This window comes from Boleophthalmus pectinirostris, unplaced genomic scaffold, assembly GCF_026225935.1.
Source record: "Boleophthalmus pectinirostris isolate CB_2022bp ecotype Guang Dong unplaced genomic scaffold, ASM2622593v1 HiC_scaffold_22, whole genome shotgun sequence".
In the NCBI taxonomy this organism is placed as follows: Eukaryota; Metazoa; Chordata; class Actinopteri; order Gobiiformes; family Gobiidae; genus Boleophthalmus; species Boleophthalmus pectinirostris.
In genome coordinates, this window is record NW_026571190.1 from 42,358,978 (window position 1) to 42,379,025 (window position 20,048).

General features: G+C 47.4%; 1 protein-coding gene across 1 annotated transcript in view; it reads right to left on the reverse strand.

The window, feature by feature from the left end:
- Positions 1 to 20,048, reverse strand: part of cacna1ab (calcium channel, voltage-dependent, P/Q type, alpha 1A subunit, b) — a 178,784-nt gene that overhangs the window by 124,624 nt on the left and 34,112 nt on the right. The window contains 10 exon segments of the mRNA XM_055158395.1: positions 1,405 to 1,511; positions 2,973 to 3,040; positions 3,923 to 4,043; positions 4,142 to 4,214; positions 7,233 to 7,364; positions 7,632 to 7,744; positions 10,827 to 10,939; positions 13,020 to 13,217; positions 13,939 to 14,031; positions 19,356 to 19,400. Of these exon segments, the coding sequence (XP_055014370.1) occupies positions 1,405 to 1,511; positions 2,973 to 3,040; positions 3,923 to 4,043; positions 4,142 to 4,214; positions 7,233 to 7,364; positions 7,632 to 7,744; positions 10,827 to 10,939; positions 13,020 to 13,217; positions 13,939 to 14,031; positions 19,356 to 19,400 (1,063 nt within the window).

Below are 20,048 nucleotides of genomic sequence, written 5' to 3' on the forward strand. Positions count from 1 at the left end.
TCGGGTTGTGTTCGTTAAAGTGTCGTGTCGTGTTCGTTAGTGTATATTCTCGATGTTAAAGTGTCGTTGTGTTCGTTAAAGGTCGTGTGTGTTCGTTTGTATATTCTCGATGTTAAAGTGTCGTGTCGTGTTCGTTAAAGTGTCTTTGTGTTCGTTAGTGTATATTCTCGTTGTTAAAGTGTCGTGTTGTGTTCGTTAGTGTATATTCTCGATGTTAAAGTGTCGGTGGTTGTGTCGTGTTGTGTTCGTTGTGTTATTCTCGATGTTAAAGTGTCGGGTTGTGTTCTTAAAGTGTCGTGTTGTGTTCGTTAAAGTGTATATTCTCGATGTTAAAGTGTCGTGTTGTGTTCGTTAGTGTATATGTTAAAGTGTCGTGTTTGTTAAAGTGTCGGTGTCGTGTGTTTGTTTTAAAGTGTCGTGTCGTGTTCGTTAGTGTATATTCTCGATGTTAAAGTGTCGGGTTGTGTTCGTTAAGTGTATATTCTCGATGTTAAAGTGTCGGGTTGTGTTCGTTAAAGTGTCGTGTTGTGTTCGTTAGTGTATATTCTCGATGTTAAAGTGTCGGGTTGTGTTCGTTAAAGTGTCGTGTCGTGTTCGTTAGTGTATATTCTCGATGTTAAAGTGTCGTGTCGTGTTCGTTAAAGTGTCGTGTTGTGTTCGTTAGTGTATATTCTCGATGTTAAAGTGTCGTGTTCGTGTTCGTGTCGTTAGTTGTATATTCTCGATGTTAAAGTGTCGTGTCGTGTTCGTTAAAGTGTCGTGTTGTGTTCGTTAGTGTATATTCTCGATGTTTAAAGTGTCGTGTTTGTTAAAGTGTCGTGTTCGTTAGTGTATATCCTCGATGTTAAAGTGTCGTGTCGTTGTGTTCGTTAAAGTGTCGTGTTGTGTTCGTTAGTGTATATTCTCGATGTTAAAGTGTCGTGTCGTGTTCGTTAGTGTATATTCTCGATGTTAAAGTGTCGTGTTCGTTAGTGTATATCCTCGATGTTAAAGTGTCGTGTTCGTTAGTGTATATTCTCGATGTTAAAGTGTCGTGTTGTGTTCGTTAGTGTATATTCTCGATGTTAAAGTGTCGCGTTAGTGTTTTGTTAAAGTGTCGTGTTGTGTTCGTTAGTGTATATTCTCGATGTTAAAGTGTCGGGTTGTGTTCGTTAGTGTATATTCTCGATGTTAAAGTGTCGGGTTGTGTTCGTTAAAGTGTCGTGTTGTGTTCGTTAGTGTATATTCTCGATGTTAAAGTGTCGTGTTGTGTTCGTTAGTGTATATTCTCGATGTTAAAGTGTCGGGTTGTGTTCGTTAAAGTGTCGTGTCGTGTTCGTTAGTGTATATTCTCGATGTTAAAGTGTCGTGTTCGTTAGTGTATATTCTCGGTGTTTAAAGTGTTGGTGTCGTGTTGAGACTCACGCGGCGATGGACAGGTTGGCGGCCGACAGGGGGCTGACCTCTGCGACCTCTTTGGCCTTTTGCAGAGCCGTCTTCTGATTGGCCGCCTCCTCCTGCTCCTCCTCGTCCTAAAAACACAACACAGGGTTTAGAAGAGAGAGAAATAAAACAGGGTGACACTGTTACTGTTGCTGAATTTTCTCCTCTGACGTAAAATAGACCAGCGTATCAACAGAACTTTGGGGGGCAGGAGTGTTACTCGGATATACAGAAATTGTGCAGAATTGTCCTTTCGGTGCTCTTCAGTGAGGGACCAGTCTCAAATACAAAGAAAAAATCTACAAAATAATGAAAAGCCTTTAATATCACAAATAAAGTTAAAATCACGTCAACGCGTTTCGGCCCTTCGGCTTTATCAGGGTAAACTCGAGCTGCTGTCACAGTGCATTAAAGTTAAAGTTAAAGTCATAGAAGTAGGTCGCATGTTCACATTCCTCTGGTGCATGGTGGGACATGTAGGCCGAACAGATTTTAGTTAAAACCTATTTAAAGGTTGTATGGAGGATTTTTTTTTAGTTTCAAACTGTCAGTGAAAGATTAAAATACCATTACAGAGACGCAGCAGCTTTGTAATTATGATGACCAAAAAAAAAAAGAATGAAAATCTATCAACTGTGGACGTGTTGAGGCCAGATAAACATCAGCCAATAGAAAACGAGGCTCCCTCATTTTCTATTGGCTGTTGGGTTGTCAATCAAACTCCCTAGTGTAACTGACTCGTCGGCGCGCGGGGATTACGTGGTTTACGCAGCGGTTCTTAGAGGCTTTTTCGAACTGTCGCTTCCTCGCATTTCGCACAAAGTTTGTCACGACGGCGGACGAGAATCCACGACCGGTTCACCGCAAAAGAAAGTCCGTTTTTGAGGTCGCTGAAAGAAGAAGAGAAGAGGAAAAGGAGCAAAGCCAAACTGAGGTGATTCTTGGAGATCTCGTCCAGCGATGGCGCGACCGAAGCAGACGAAGGGTCTAAAAACTGACGCGTCGGTCGCTGAATTACTTCTAGACAGGAAACTTCAACAGTGATTCTGAACGCGCACAAGGACTGTCGCTGTATTTCTCTTCCCTTAAAAAAATCCTCTATACAACCTTTAAGATAAGATATAATAGAAGATATAAGTAGTACAATTCGAAACAACCAATACATAGAAAGATACACAGTCTAATAGTGCAAAAATTCAAAAAAGTGCTACAGATACAACATGTAGAATTGTGTAATTGTATCTGCAGCATGGTTCTAAAGTCCACGTGTGAGTGCACTCGAAAGGTTTAAAGGCACAGGTAAAGTGGGCGTGGTCAGGTGAAGGGGGCGTGCCGGTGAAAGGTGAGAGCGAGGACCACGGCACGGCGATGATGGTCGTAGTTTTGCAGGTTTTTCGTGATTTCGTGATGGTCAGGTGAAGGGGTGTGGTCATGTGAAGAAGACGTGGTCAGGTGAAGGGGTGTGGTCATGTGAAGAAGACGTGGTCAGGTGAAAGGGGGTGTGGTCAGGTGTAGGGGGCGTGGTCATGTGAAGGGGGCGTGGTCAGTACCTTGGTGAGCTCCTGAGCGTTGGCCAGATTGTCCACGGCGATGGCCAAGAACACGTTGAGCAGAGTGTCTGAGGTTCAAAGTCAAGGACAAACACACAGACACAAGGCCGAGAAAAATACAGAGAAAAATACAAAATACAGAGAAAGAAAAATACAGAAGAAATCCAACTGAATTAGTCTCTGTATGACAGTCTACGCCCAAATGACCTGGTGGAGCCGGATCGTCCGGATCATCGCGTCAGAAGGACGACACAACGAACGTGCCGAACCAATGACGTTATTATGTTATTAGGTTTTTTTTCTCAGACCTGGAGTGTTATTTCACACCTGACAGTTTGGACTGTTCACTCGCGTCTTCCTCAGAGTCACGTGATGTTTCTGTGACGCGTCTGGTCAGTTGATTTAAACAGGTTTTGGCGCCGTCTTCCTACCGGTGGAGGCAGGACGACAGCGCCACCTGCAGTCCCACTTCCTCAGGACAGCATCCCGGGTGTGTGAGAGTAAAAAAGCCCCTCGTCCCGGTTTACAGTCCTGTGGGCACGTTTCCGTATTTCGATTGCTTCTTTAATCCAGCGACGATGTTTGTTTTCCTCTGTCCCAATCCATAACGTGGTTCTCTCTTTCTTCGTTTAAATCATCTGACCAGACACGTCACAGCAACATCACGTGACTCTGAGGAAGACGCTAGTGAACAGTCCAAACTGTCAGGTGTGAAATAACACTCTAGGTCTGAAAAAAAGAACCGAATAACATAGAATATCGGAAGACCAAATGAACCTCATTGGACCACTGACATTATTTTTTAAGAAGAATAAAAATGTACATGATCCAGGAAGAAATAACTCGGCTTTAAAATTGGAATAAACCAAACACTTACAGTTGTTTGTGCGAGTAGCTCCAATAAAAAAAACAAAAACTAAACTCCAGTTAAAGCCGGAGGAGGAGGATACAGTTCCCGAAGAGCGTGAGCACGATGAAGAAGATGGAGAAGATCATCCCTTTGTCGTTGACTCCTCCCTGAGACTTGATGCCGTCGTACATCACCACGTTCCAGTCTTCACCCGTCAGGATCTGAACGTGGATAAAAAAACGCCACAGCACCGCGGCTCGGTTTTAGTATCGAGTAAAACGAGTTTGAAATGTGAATATCGTGAATATCGTGATCGTACCTGAAACACGGTCATGATGGCCGCCGCGAAAGTGTCGAAGTTGGTCGGTGGAGTCCCGTCCTCGAAATTAAACCTGAAAAACACAAAGACAAGAGTTAAAACTGTGTCTTATGTAACAGATAATACTCCCTACAACTGTACAACAACTCAGATAATACTCCCTACAACTGTACAATAACTCAGATAATACTCCCTACAACTGTACAACAACTCACCCTTATGTGACAGATAATACTCCCTACAACTGTACAACTCACCATTATGTAACAGATAATACTCCCTACAACTGTACAACTCACACTTATGTAACAGATAATACTCCCTACAACTGTACAACAACTCACCCTTATGTGACAGATAATACTCCCTACAACTGTACAACTCACACTTATGTAAAAGATAATACTCCCTACAACTGTACAACAACTCACGCTTATGGAACAGATAATACTCCCTACAACTGTACAACTCACCCTCATGTAACAGATAATACTCCCTACAACTGTACAACAACTCACGCTTATGGAACAGATAATACTCCCTACAACTGTACAACTCACCATTATGTCACAGATAATACTCCCTACAACTGCACAACTCACTCTTATGTGACAGATAATACTCCCTACAACTGTACAACTCACACTTATGTAACAGATAATACTCCCTACAACTGTACAACAACTCACGCTTATGGAACAGATAATACTCCCTACAACTGTACAACAACTCACCTTATGTGACAGATAATACTCCCTACAACTGTAACAACTCACCTTATGGAACAGATAATACTCCCTACAACTGTACAACAACTCACCCTTATGGAACAGATAATACTCCCTACAACTGTACAACAACTCACCTTATGTACAGATAATACTCCCTACAACTGTACAACAACTCACCTTATGTGACAGATAATACTCCCTACAACTGTACAACTCACCCTTATGTGACAGATAATACTCCCTACAACTGTACAACTCACACTTATGTGACAGATAATACTCCCTACAACTGTACAACTCATCCTTATGTAACAGATAATACTCCCTACAACTGTACAACAACTCACTCTTATGTGACAGATAATACTCCCTACAACTGTACAACAACTCAGATAATACTCCCTACAACTGTACAATAACTCAGATAATACTCCCTACAACTGTACAACAACTCACCCTTATGTGACAGATAATACTCCCTACAACTGTACAACTCACCATTATGTAACAGATAATACTCCCTACAACTGTACAACTCACACTTATGTAACAGATAATACTCCCTACAACTGTACAACAACTCACCCTTATGTGACAGATAATACTCCCTACAACTGTACAACTCACACTTATGTAAAAGATAATACTCCCTACAACTGTACAACTCACACTTATGTAAAAGATAATACTCCCTACAACTGTACAACAACTCACGCTTATGGAACAGATAATACTCCCTACAACTGTACAACTCACCCTTATGTGACAGATAATACTCCCTACAACTGTACAACTCACCCTTATGTAACAGATAATACTCCCTACAACTGTACAACAACTCACTCTTATGTGACAGATAATACTCCCTACAACTGTACAACTCACCATTATGTAACAGATAATACTCCCTACAACTGTACAACTCACACTTATGTAACAGATAATACTCCCTACAACTGTACAACAACTCACCCTTATGTGACAGATAATACTCCCTACAACTGTACAACTCACACTTATGTAAAAGATAATACTCCCTACAACTGTACAACAACTCACCCTTATGTAACGGATAATACTCCCTACAACTGTACAACTCACCATTATGTCACAGATAATACTCCCTACAACTGTACAACTCACCATTATGTCACAGATAATACTCCCTACAACTGCACAAATCACTCTTATGTGACAGATAATACTCCCTACAACTGTACAACTCACCCTTATGTGACAGATAATACTCCCTACAACTGTACAACTCACACTTATGTGACAGATAATACTCCCTACAACTGTACAACTCATCCTTATGTAACAGATAATACTCCCTACAACTGTACAACAACTCACTCTTATGTGACAGATAATACTCCCTACAACTGTACAACTCACCATTATGTAACAGATAATACTCCCTACAACTGTACAACTCACACTTATGTAACATATAATACTCCTACAACTACTACAAAACAACTGATATACTCCCTACAACTCACCCTTATGTGACAGATAATACTCCTACAACTGTACAACTCACCTTATGTACAACTCACACTTATGTGAACAGATAATACTCCCTACAACTGTACAAACTCACACTTATGTGACAGATAATACTCCCTACAACTGCACACAACTCACTCTTATGTGACAGATAATACTCCCTACAACTGTACAAACTCACTTATGTAACAGATAATACTCCTACAACTGTACAAAACAACTCACTTATGTGACAGATAATACTCCCTACAACTGTACAACTCACACTTATGTAACAGATAATACTCCCTACAACTGTACAACTCAACTTATGTACATAAACTACACACTTATACAACTCACACCTTATGTGACAGATAATACTCCCTACAACTGTACAACAACTCACTCTTATGTGACAGATAATACTCCCTACAACTGTACAACTCACTTATGTAACAGATAATACTCCCTACAACTGTCACTCACTTATGTGACAGATAATACTCCCTACAACTGTACAACTCACTCTTATGTAACAGATAATACTCCCTACAACTGTACAACAACTCACGCTTATGTAACAGATAATACTCCCTACAACTGCACAAATCACTCTTATGTAACAGATAATACTCCCTACAACTGTACAACAACTCACTATGTACATAATACTACAACTGTACAACTCACTCTTATGTAACAGATTATCCCTACAAGTAAACAACTCACTCTTATGTAACAGATAATACTCCCTACAACTGTACAACAACTCTTTGCATTTTAAAACAGAAAAAATGTGTGCTAAAGTAATTTTCTGTAACAATGGACATCAAAGTGAAAGTGAAAGTGAAAGTGAAAGTGCGTACTGTCCGCCGAAGAGCTGCATCCCCAACAGGGCGAAGACGACGATGAAGAGGAAGAGGAGGAACAGAAGAGACACGATGGACTTCATGGAGTTCAGCAAAGACACCACCAGGTTCCTCAGAGGAGCCCAGTATCTGCAAGAACCAGAGGAGCAGGGTCAGACAGGAGCGAACAGGAGCGGGCAGGAGCGGACAGGAGCGGGACAGGAGCGGGCAGGAGCAGGACAGGAGGCAGGAGCAGGCAGGAGCGGGACAGGAGCGGGCAGGAGCGGGCAGGAGCAGCGGGCAGGGCAGGAGGCAGGAGGCAGGAGCAGGAGGCAGGAGCGGGCAGGAGCGGGCAGGAGCGGGCAGGGAGCGGGCAGGAGCGGGCAGGAGTGGGCAGGAGCGGGCAGGAGCACTTACTTGGTGACTTTAAAAATCCGGAGGAGTCTCAGAGCTCTCAGGACACTGATGCCAAATGAAGATCCTGGTTTGATGGTCGCCCAGACCACCTCAAAAATACTCCCCACGATCACCTGCACACAAACAAATACACACACTCATTACACACAAACACACACATATCACCTGCACACAAACACACAAACACACACACACAAACACACACTGATCACACACGAACACACAAACTGATCACACACACACACACACTTATTACACACAAACACAGACAACACACACTCTGATCACACAAGAACGCACAACACACACTGATTACACACAAACACACACAAACATACACATAAACACACACACGTTCACGACGAATATCAGAGTGATCAGGAACGGAAAAGTCGTCCTAACTCCCGACGGGAACCAAGTAAAACACAGAAACAAAACGTGTTTGAGGAACATGGAGGAGAAATCACGTGAAGAAGAAGATGTTGCCGTGGTCACAGGACGAGACTCTTGGACTTGTTTTTATTTGGTGTTAAATCCACTTCTTCTGTCGATGACGCGTCAGGATCAAACCCCGGGGTTTTCAAAACGCCCGTCGAGTCAAGTCAACGGGTCGAGCTCAGAGTCTCGTGATCCCAGATTCTCCTTCAGATTCTCCTTCAGTCCGGTGAGGTTCTTCCTGTGGCTGTGGGCCCACTGAGCATGTGCAGTAGAGTCTTTTTCTGTCACGTGATCACTTTGACCAATCAGAGCGAGAGGAGCAGGTCGAACAATTATAAAACGTTTTGGTAACACTTTATAATAACTACACCTTATTTAGCCTTAATAAAGCATGAACAAAGGCTTAATTAATAATGAACAAAGACTTAATTAATCATGATTCACGATTAGTAACTACTTAATTACGACCTTAATTAGCACTTGCACTTAATCTGTCAGCTCTAAATAGTTACTCATAATTACTTCATACTTAATTACTCATGAACTAACCATTTATTAATCATTAGTAAACTATGAGAGAATGATTTACTAATAATGTAATGCGATGATAATTAAGGCAGCTGTTATCTGTTAGTTTAGTCTTTTTCAGAGCTTTTCTAAAGTGAAGACGAATTATGTTTATTAAACATTTACTAAGCGTGAATCGTTATTAATTAAATCTTTGTTCATTATTAATTAAATCTTTGTTCATTATTAATTAAGTCTTTGTTCACGCTTTATTAAGGCTAAGTAAGGTGTTGTTATTATAAAGTGTTACCAACGTTTTTTTAAGACGATTGAAGGATTTTGAAGCTGAGAAAAAATTAGGATCTAAAAACAGGTAAAAATCGCCAACAAATCTGACATTTTTGAAAGTTGTAAGTTCCTGTCAGACGAACACGAGACGTTTGTGATCACACTGAATCTACCAGAAAATTCCCGTCTCGGCCCAGTGGGATTTTTCCAGCGAGAGTCAAAACAAACAGCAACACCTCCAGATGTTTGAACAGATCCAGGATCAGGATTCACACAGTTTTTGTCTTTGGTTCTCGGTGTCTCTTCTGCAGGAACCTGGACCTGAAAACAACGACTGTGGAACGTTCCAGACCAAACTCTGTCATCTCCAAGGACAAAAGCGTCTGCCAGAAAAGTGACATAATGTTTCTTTAAAGGGACGGAGTAAAGACGTGATCGTGGGAGTCGAGACACGATCAGAGGCTTTTGTGTTGTCGTTATGTAACACAAACGGTTCAAATGAATTCAGAGAGACTGAGTCTGAAAGACACAAAGATACACAAAAACACACACACACACACAAAGATACACAAAACACACACACACACACACAAAGATACACAAACACACACACACAAACACACACACACACACAAAGATACACAAACACACACACACACAACACACACACACACACACACAAAGATACACAAACACACACACACACACACACACACACACACACACACAGACACACACAAACACACAAAGATACACAAACACACACACACACACAACACACAAAGATACACACACACACACACACACACACACAAAGATACACAAACACACACAGACACACAAAGATACACAAACACACACAGAGCACACACAACACACAAAGATACACAAACACACACAACACACACAACACAAACACAAAGATACACAAACATACACAACACACAGACGCACACAAACACACAAAGATACACAAACACACACAGACGCACACAAACACAAAAAGATACACAAACACACACAACGCACACAAAGATACTGCTTCCTCCTTTTCTCCTGCACAACACAACACAAACACACAGGAGGACACACTACACACGGGAGGGCACCTGACACACACACACTGACACACACACGGAGGAGGGCCCCTGACACACACACGGGAGGAGGGCACCAACACACACACGGGGAGGAGGGCCCCTGAACACACACGGGGAGGAGGGCCCCTGACACACACACGGGGAGGAGGGCACTGACACACACACGGGGGGAGGGCACCTGACACACACACACGGGGAGGAGGGCACCTGACACACACGGGGAGGAGGGCACCTGACACACACACGGGGAGGAGGGCACCTGACACACACACAGGGAGGAGGGCACCTGACACACACACGGGGAGGAGGGCACCTGACACACACGCTGGGAGGAGGGCACCTGACACACACACGGGGAGGAGGGCACCTGACACACACACGGGGAGGAGGGCACCTGACACACACACGGGGAGGAGGGGCACCTGACACACACACGGGGAGGCACCTGACACACACACGGGGGAGGGCACCCTACACACACACGGGGAGGAGGGGCACTGACACACACACGGGAGGAGGGCACCCTGACACACACACTGGGAGGAGGGCACCTGACACACACACGGGGAGGAGGGGCACCTGACACACACACGGAGGAGGGCACCTGACACACACACGGAGAGGAGGGCACCTGACACACACACACGGGAGGGAGCACACCTGCACCTGACACACACACGGAGAGGAGGGCACCTGACACACACACGGGGAGGAGGGCACCTGACACACACACGGGGAGGGCACCTGACACACACACGGGGAGGGCACCTGACACACACACGGGGAGGGCCCCTGACACACACTCGTGGTGAGGGGGTGGGAGGGCCCCTGACACACTCTCAGATGTGTGTACGGGACTCACCACGCAGTCGAAGCAGTTGAAGGACGAGTGGAAGTACGGCTGGATTCCTAAACCGTACATTTTAATCAACATCTCCGACATGAAGAGACCGAGGAAGATGAACTCTGCATAGACTGGACGGAGAGAAAGAAAGAACGAGGGAACGAGGGAGGAGGAGAGAGGAGGAGAGAGGGAACGAGGGAGGAGGAGGGAATGACGGAGGAGAAGAAGAGAGAGGGAGGAGAGGAGGAGAGAGGGAACGAGGAAGGAGAGGAGGGAGAGAGGAGAGAAGGATGGAGAGGGAGAGAGAGAGGGAGAGAGTGTGAGTGAAGGAGGGAGGAGAGGAGAGGAGAGAGGGAGAGAGAGAGGAGAGAGAGTGTGAGTGAAGGAGGAGGAGAGGAGGGAGAGAGGGAGAGAGAGAGAGAGAGAGTGTGAGTGAAGGGAGGAGAGGAGAGGAGAGAGAGGAGGAGGGAGAGGAGAGAGAGAGGTGTGAGTGAAGGAGGAGAGGAGGGAGGAGAGAGGGAGAGAGAGAGGGAGAGAGTGTGAGTGAAGGAGGGAGGAGAGGAGGGAGGGAGAGAGAGAGTGGAGAGGAGGGAGAGGAGGGAGGGAGAGCGAGTGTGAGTGAAGGAGAGGAGGAGAGGAGAGGAGGGAGGGAGAGAGTGTGAGTGAAGGAGGGAGGAGAGGGAGAGGAGGGAGAGAGTGTGAGTGAAGGAGAGGAGGAGAGGAGAGGAGGGAGAGGGAGAGAGAGAGAGAGTGTGAGTGAGGAGGAGGGAGGAGAGGAGGAGGAGGAGGAGGAGGAGAGAGTGTGAGGAGAGGAAGAGGAGGAGAGAGAGGGGAGAGGGAGAGAGAGAGGGAGAGAGTGTGAGTGAGGAGGAGGGAGGAGAGGAGGAGGGAGGAGAGGGTGAGTGAGGAGGGAGGAGAGGAGGGAGAGGAGAGAGTGAGGAGGAGAGTGAGAGGAGAGAGGGAGGGAGAGTTGTGAGTGAGAGAGGAGAGGGAGGAGAGGAGGGGAGGAGGGAGAGAGTGTGAGTGAAGGAGGGAGGAGAGGAGGTGTGTAACAGACATTCATCTCACAGTGATTCAACACTGAGCTATTTTAAAAACTACAATTACCAACGAGTGAAAAGAAACGTGTGAGAAGCACAGACTGTGACGGAGAGATGGAGACGGAGAGATGGAGAGAGAGAGATGGAGAGATGGAGAGATGGAGAGAGGGAGAGAGGGAGAGATGGATGGATAGACAGATATATAGAAAGATGGAGTGATACTGACAGAGGAAGTCGGAAAGTGGCTCAGGCTGGTCGTAGTGGATGGATGGAGTGAACCAGAACTAAAACCAGAACTAAAACCAGGACTAAACCAGGACTAAAACCAGGTCTAAACCAGGACTAAAACCAGGGAAGTAAACCAGGACTAAAACCAGAACTAAAACCAGGTCTAAACCAGGTCTAACCAGAACAGGAACCAGGTTAAACCAGGACTAAAACCAGAGTAGGTAAAACCAGGACTAAACCAGGACTAAAGAAACCAGGACTAAACCAGGACTAACCAGAACCTACTAAACCAGGACTAAACCAGGCTAAACCAGGAAACCAGACTAAACCAGGTCTAAACCAGGATAAACCAGGATTAAAACCAGGTCTAAACCAGGACTAAAACCAGAACTAAAACCAGGTCTAAACCAGGTCTAAACCAGGACTGAACCAGGTTTAAAACCAGAAATATAACCAGGATTAAACCAGGACTAAAACCAGAACTGTAACCAGGACTAAACCAGGTCTAAACCAGGACTAAACCAGAACTAAAACCAGAACTAAAAACCCAGGACTAAACCAGGACTAAAACCAGGTCTAAACCAGGACTAAACCAGGTCTAAAACCAGAATTATAACCGGGACTAAACCAGGACTAAACCAGGACTAAACCAGGACTAAACCAGGACTAAACCAGGACTAAACCAGGACTAAAACCAGGACTAAACCAGGACTAAAACCAGGTCTAAACCAGGACTAAACCAGGACTAAAACCAGGTCTAAACCAGGACTAAAATGAGGTCTAAAATCAAGTCTAAACTCAGTCTGAACCGAATATTGTTGCATCCCTAATAGATGTATAGATGGAGTGATGGATGGATGTATAGATGGATAATAGAGGATGGATAGACAGATAGACGGATAGATGGAGGGATGGATGGACAGACGGATGGAGTGATACTGACAGAGGAAGTCGGAGAGCAGTTCGGGCTGGTCGTAGTGAACCGCCGCCACACACACGGTGTTGAGGCCCACGAGGCAGAGCACGGTCCAGTAAAACGCCTGAGTCTTCACGATCTTCCGGATGAAGAACCTCAGGCGTCGCTCCTTCTTACTGTAGGTGGATCCTTCTTTCCCGCTTTTTATACTCGACCGAGCGAAACCTGGACCAAACCAGACCAAACACAAAACCAAAAAAACCCCGTCACAAAACCTGGACCAAACCAGACCAGAGACAAAACCAAAAAACCCCGTCACAAAACCTGGACCAAACCAGACCAAAGACAAAACAAAAAAACCCCGTCACAAAACCTGGACCAAACCAGACCAAAGACAAAACCAAAAAACCCCGTCATGATCCTCAGACGGGTTCAGAGTGAACGTGGACTCGAAGATCCAGGTTCAGGTTTTGGAGTGTCCCTGTAAATGTAGTAAACCAGGACTAAACCAGGACTAAACCAGGACTAAACCAGGATTAAAACCAGGACTAAACCAGGACTAAACCAGGACTAAACCAGGACTAAACCAGGATTAAAACCAGGACTAAACCAGGACTAAAACCAGGCCAAAATCATCAGGACTCAAGCAGGACTAAAGCAGGATTCAACCAGGTCTAAACCAGGTTTAAAATGAAGACCAAAACTAGGCCTAAACCAGGACTAAACCAGGATTAAAACCAGGAGTAAACCAGGACTAAAATCAAGTCTAAACCAGGACTAAACCAGGACTAAAGCAGGATTAAAACCAGGTCTGAACCAGGACTAAAAGCCGTCAGTGTCGGGTTCAAAAAAACTTGGTCTGACGTCGTTTCAGCTGATAGTTTTGTTTGTTTTGATAGTTTGAGAGTTTGAGACAGAGCAGTGCCTCCCGTTAGCGTCTCCTCACCCACGGCGTCGCCCAGGTTGTCCTCGCCCTCCTCCGTGTTCAGAAGCTCCGTCTTGTTGTTTTTGGTTTTGATCGTCGGCCTCCGTCTGGAACCTGCAGCAAACACAAGAACAGATCAGGACTAAACCAGGACTAAACCAGGACTAAACCTGGACTAAACCAGGACTAAACCAGGACTAAACCAGGACTAAACCAGGACTAAACCAGGACTAAAACCAGGACTAAACCAGGACTAAACCAGGACTAACCAGGATTAAACCAGGACTAAACTGGGACTAAACCAGGTCTAAACCAGGATTAAACCAGAACTAAACCAGGACTAAACCAGGTCTAAAACCAGGACTAAACCAGGACTAAAACCAGGATTAAACCAGGACTAAACCTGGACTAAAACAGGACTAAACCAGGATTAAACCAGAACTAAACCAGGACTAAACCAGGTCTAAAACCAGGACTAAAACAGGACTAAAACCAGACTAAAACCAGGACTAAACCAGGACTTAAAAACCAGGATTTTAAAACCAGGACTAAAGCAGGACTAAACCAGAACTAAAACAAGGACTAAAGCAGGACTAAACCAGGACTAAACCAGACTAAACCAGGATTAAACCAGGACTAAACCAGGACTCAACAGGACAGATCCCTGGACTTGTATCAGCTCGCCTCTCCACAGATCTGCCTTCTGACTCGACTCAGCCGCGTCACCTGCTCGTCTCTTAATGCCACACTGTGCAACATTCCAAACAAAGCAACCCTCTCCTGCGGAAAAGCTCCGCAGTGCAGCTTTAAATCTAATGTCTCACCTCCGCTCGCGTCACCGAAACAAAAATAAACGTCTGACTCGTCCAAAATGAGACGAAGCCGCGAAGTTAAAGGAAAAACTTTGGCAAAACTCACAAAGGAAAAAAAAAAATAAAAATTAAAAAAAATCCAAAGTCGGCGTCAGAACTCACAGGAAGAGTCCGAGTCCATCTGCCAGGCCCGACGCACGCTTCACCACACACCGCACCACCGCTTCACCGCTTCACCACACCACCGCTTCACCGCACCACCACTTCACCACCGCTTCACCACGCTTCACCACACCACCGCTTTCAACCACCGCTTCACCACCGCTTCACCGCACCACCGCTTCAACACCGCTTCACCACACCACCGCTTCACCGCTTCACCACACCACCGCTTTCACCACATCACCGCTTCACCGCTTCACCACACCACCGCTTCACCACACCACCGCTTCACCGCTTCACCACACCACCGCTTCACCACACACCGCTTCACCGCTTCACCACACCACCGCTTCACCGCTTCACCACACCACCGCTTCACCGCTCACCAACCACCGTTCACCACACCACCGCTTCACCACACACACCGCTTCACCACCGCTCACCACCGCTTCACCACCACCGCTTCACCACACACACCGCTTCACCACATCACCGCTTCACCGCTTCACCAACACCACCGCTTCACCACACCACCGCTTCACCACACCACCGCTTCACCACCGCTCACCACACCACCGCTTCACCACGCTTCACCACACACCCACCGCTTCACCACACCACCGCTTCACCACACCACCGCTTCACCACCGCTTCACCGCTTCACCACACCACCACACCACCGCTTCACCACTTCACCACCCACACCGCTTCACCACACCACCGCTTCACCGCTTCACCACACTTCACCACACCACCGCTTACACCACCGCTTCACCACACCACCGCTTCACCACACCACCGCTTCACCACCGCTTCACCACACCACCACACCACCGCTTCACCACACCACCCACACCACCGCTTCACCGTTCACCACACCACCGCTTCACCACCGCTTCACCACACCACCGCTTCACCGCTTCACCACACACCACCGCTTCACCACACCACCGCTTCACCCACCACACCGCTTCACCGCTTCACCACACCACCGCTTCACCGCTTCACCACACCACCGCTTCACCGCTTCACCACACCACGCTTCACCGCTTCACCACCGCTTTCACACACCGCTTCACCACACCACCGCTTCACCGCTTCACCACCGCTTCACACCACCGCTTTCACCGCTTCACACCGCTTCACCACCGCTTCACCACACCACCGCTTCACCGCTTCACCACACCAACGTTTCACCACACAACGCTTCACCACACCACCGCTTCACCACCACACCACCGCTTCACCACACCAACCGTTTCACCGCTTTCACCACACCACCGCTTCACCACACACCACCACCGCTTCACACCGCTTCACCACACCACCGCTTCACCACACCACGTTCACACCGCTTCACCACCGCTTCACCACACCACCGCTTCACCACACCAACGTTTCACCGCTTCACCACCGCTTCACCACCGCTTCACCACCGCATTCACACACCACCGCTTCACCACACCAACGTTTCACCGCTTCACCACCGCTTCACCACCGCTTCACCACCACTTCACCACACCACCGCTTCACCACTTCACCACACCACCGCTTCACCACACCACCGCTTCACCACACCACCGCTTCACCGCTTCACCACACCACCGCTTCACCACACCACCGCTTCACCACCACCGCTTCACCACACCACCGCTTCACCACACCACCGCTTCACCACACCACCGCTTCACCACACCACCGCTTCACCACACCACCGCTTTCACCGCTTTCACCACCACCACACCGCTTCACCACACCACCGCTTCACCGCTTCACCACACCACCGCTTCACCGCTTCACCCACACACCGCTTCACACCGCACCACCGCTTCACCACACCACCGCTTCACCGCTTCACCACACCACCGCTTCACCGCACCACCGCTTCACCACACCACCGCTTCACCACCGCTTCACCACACCACCGCTTCACCGCTTCACCACACCACCGCTTCACCACACCACCGCTTCACCACACCACCGCTTCACCGCTTCACCGCTTCACCACACCACCGCTTCACCACATCACCGCATCACCGCTTCACCACACTTCACACGCTTCACCACATCACCGCTTCACCACCGCTTCACCACCGCTTCACCACCGCTTCACCACCGCTTCACCCACCACACCACCGCTTCACCGCTTCACCCACACCCACCGCTTCACCACATCACCGCTTCACCACACCACCGCTTCACCGCTTCACCACTTCACCGCTTCACCACACCACCGCTTCACCGCTTCACCACTTCACCGCTTCACCGCTTCACCACACACCGCTTCACCGCTTCACCACACCACCGCTTCACCGCTTCACCACCACCGCTTCACCGCTTCACACACCACCGCTTCACCGCTTCACACCACACCACCGCTTCACCACACCACCGCTTCACCGCTTCACCACCACCACCCGCTTCACCACACCACCGCTTCACACCACACCACCGCTTCACCACATCACCGCTTCACACACACCACCGCTTCACCACACCACCGCTTCACCACTTCACCACCACCACCACCGCTTCACCGCTTCACCACACCACCGCTTCACCACCACCGCTTCACCGCTTCACCACACCACCGCTTTCACCGCTTCACCACACCACCGCTTCACCACACCACCGCTTCACCACACCACCGCTTCACCGCTTCACCACCACCGCTTCACACGCACCACCGCTTCACACACCACCGCTTCACCACCGCTTCACCACACCACCGCTTCACCGCTTCACCACACCACCGCTTCACACACCACCGCTTCACCACACCACCGCTTCACCGCTTCACCGCTTCACCACACCACCGCTTCACACACCGCTTCACCGCTTCACCACCGCTTCACCATCACCGCTTCACCACCGCTTCACCACCGCTTCACCACCGCTTCACCACCGCTTCACCACCGCTTCACCACACCACCGCTTCACCGCTTCACCACACCACCGCTTCACCACACCACCGCTTCACACCACCGCTTCACCACACCACCGCTTCACCACCGCTTCACCACACCACCGCTTCACCACACCACCGCTTCACCACCGCTTCACCGCTTCACCACACCACCGCTTCACCACACCACCGCTTCACCGCTTCACCACAAGGAACCTGTTCACTCAGACTGATTCTACCATTAAATCTACAAATATATTTCATGATGTCGATATTTGCACTGACAGATTTGTGCAGTTTGAACGTGAGATCAGTTTGTCAAAGTCTGAGCTCGTCAGATCTCAGAGGCTCAGCAGGTCCAGGTCTGGTCACTTTCAGGAGCCACAGGAGGCGCCAGAACAAAAACGGTCCTCATGTCCTTTTAGGCAAGTCACTTCACACACATCGTCTAGTATGACAGTGGTGTGTGTGTGTGTGTGTGTGTGTGGTGGTCAGAAGGACCGATGGAACCTATTGGCAGCCACGCTTGTGTCAGTCTGCCCCAGGGCAGCTGTGGCTACAATAGTTATCACTGAGTGTGAAGTGAATGAATAATGAACTGTAAAGGGCTTTGGATATCCTGAAAGACACTGTATAAATGCAAACAGGAGATGTTTTTTCACATTTGTGGAAGTCACTTTAAGATGTTCCGAGTCTGAGCAACAGTGAAAGATCTGCTCAAACCACACGAGGACAGAGGAGCTCACAAGACCAACGTGAAGATCCTCCTCCACACAAACCCAAACTACAAACTACAAACCGACGTGAAGATCCTCCTCCACACAAACCCAAACTACAAACTACAAACCGACGTGAAGATCCTCCACCACACAAACCCAAAACTACAAACCGACGTGAAGATCCTCCTCCACACAAACCCAAACTACAAACTACAAACCTGACGTGAAGATCCTCCTCCACACAAACCCAAACTACAAACTACAAACCGACGTGAAGATCCTCCTCCACACAAACCCAAACTACAAACTACAAACTGACGTGAAGATCCTCCTCCACACAAACCCAAACTACAAACTACAAACTGACGTGAAGATCCTCCTCCACACAAACCCAAACTACAAACTACAAACCGACGTGAAGATCCTCCTCCACACAAACCCAAACTACAAACTACAAACTGACGTGAAGATCCTCCTCCACACAAACCCAAACTACAAACTACAAACCGACGTGAAGATCCTCCTCCACACAAACCAAACTACAAACCAAACGACGTGAAGATCCTCCTCCACACAAACCCAAACTACAAACTACAAACCGACGTGAAGATCCTCCTCCACACAAACCCAAACTACAAACTACAAACCGACGTGAAGATCCTCCTCACACACCCACACAACTACAAAACGTGAAGATCCTCCACACAAACCCAAACTACAAACTACAAACCGACGTGAAGATCCTCCTCCACACAAACCCAAACTACAAACTACAAACCGACGTGAAGATCCTCCTCCACACAAACCCAAACTACAAACTACAAATATTTCATTTCTCACCGTCGAAGTTTCCCGTTCCGTCTTCTTCAGCCAGAATCACCTCCTCTGTGAAAACAGGTGAAGAGTTCAAATGTTCAGGTTATTAAGAATAAAAAAACTTTACGTCAAATAAATCAAATCAAAGGTCAAATGGACGATTCTGAACAAAAAAATATGAATTTGTAAAGACGTGTTTTACAGTAAGGACGCACAATCCAGCAGTTTCTGGGTTCTTTCACACCGACAGCTCTTAGTTGGGTCAGTTTTGGTTGGTTTTGGTCAGTTTTGGTCAGTTCTGGTCGCGTTTGGGTTGGTTTTGATCAGTTCTGGTTGATTTTTGGTGGTTTTGGTTAGTTTTGGTCAGTTTTGTCAGTTGATTTTTGGTCGGTTTTGGTTAGTTTTGGTTGATCGGTTTTGGTCGGTTTGGGGTCGATTTTGGTTGGATTTGGTCGGTTTCGGTCGATGTTTAAGCTTCAGTCGCACTCAGATCTGAACCAAATCAAGCGACCGAGACTTGAAAAAAGAGTTGGTCTCGGTCGCTTGACTCCACACCGAACGCTGAACTCTAATAGGACCAAATAATCGAACTAGCGGTGTGAAAGTGCCCTGTGTTCCGATACCGATGTCGATACTATAGCATTAAACATCTACAGATCCTCGACGTGAATCGATACCAGAGACACACACACACACACACACAGACACACACACACA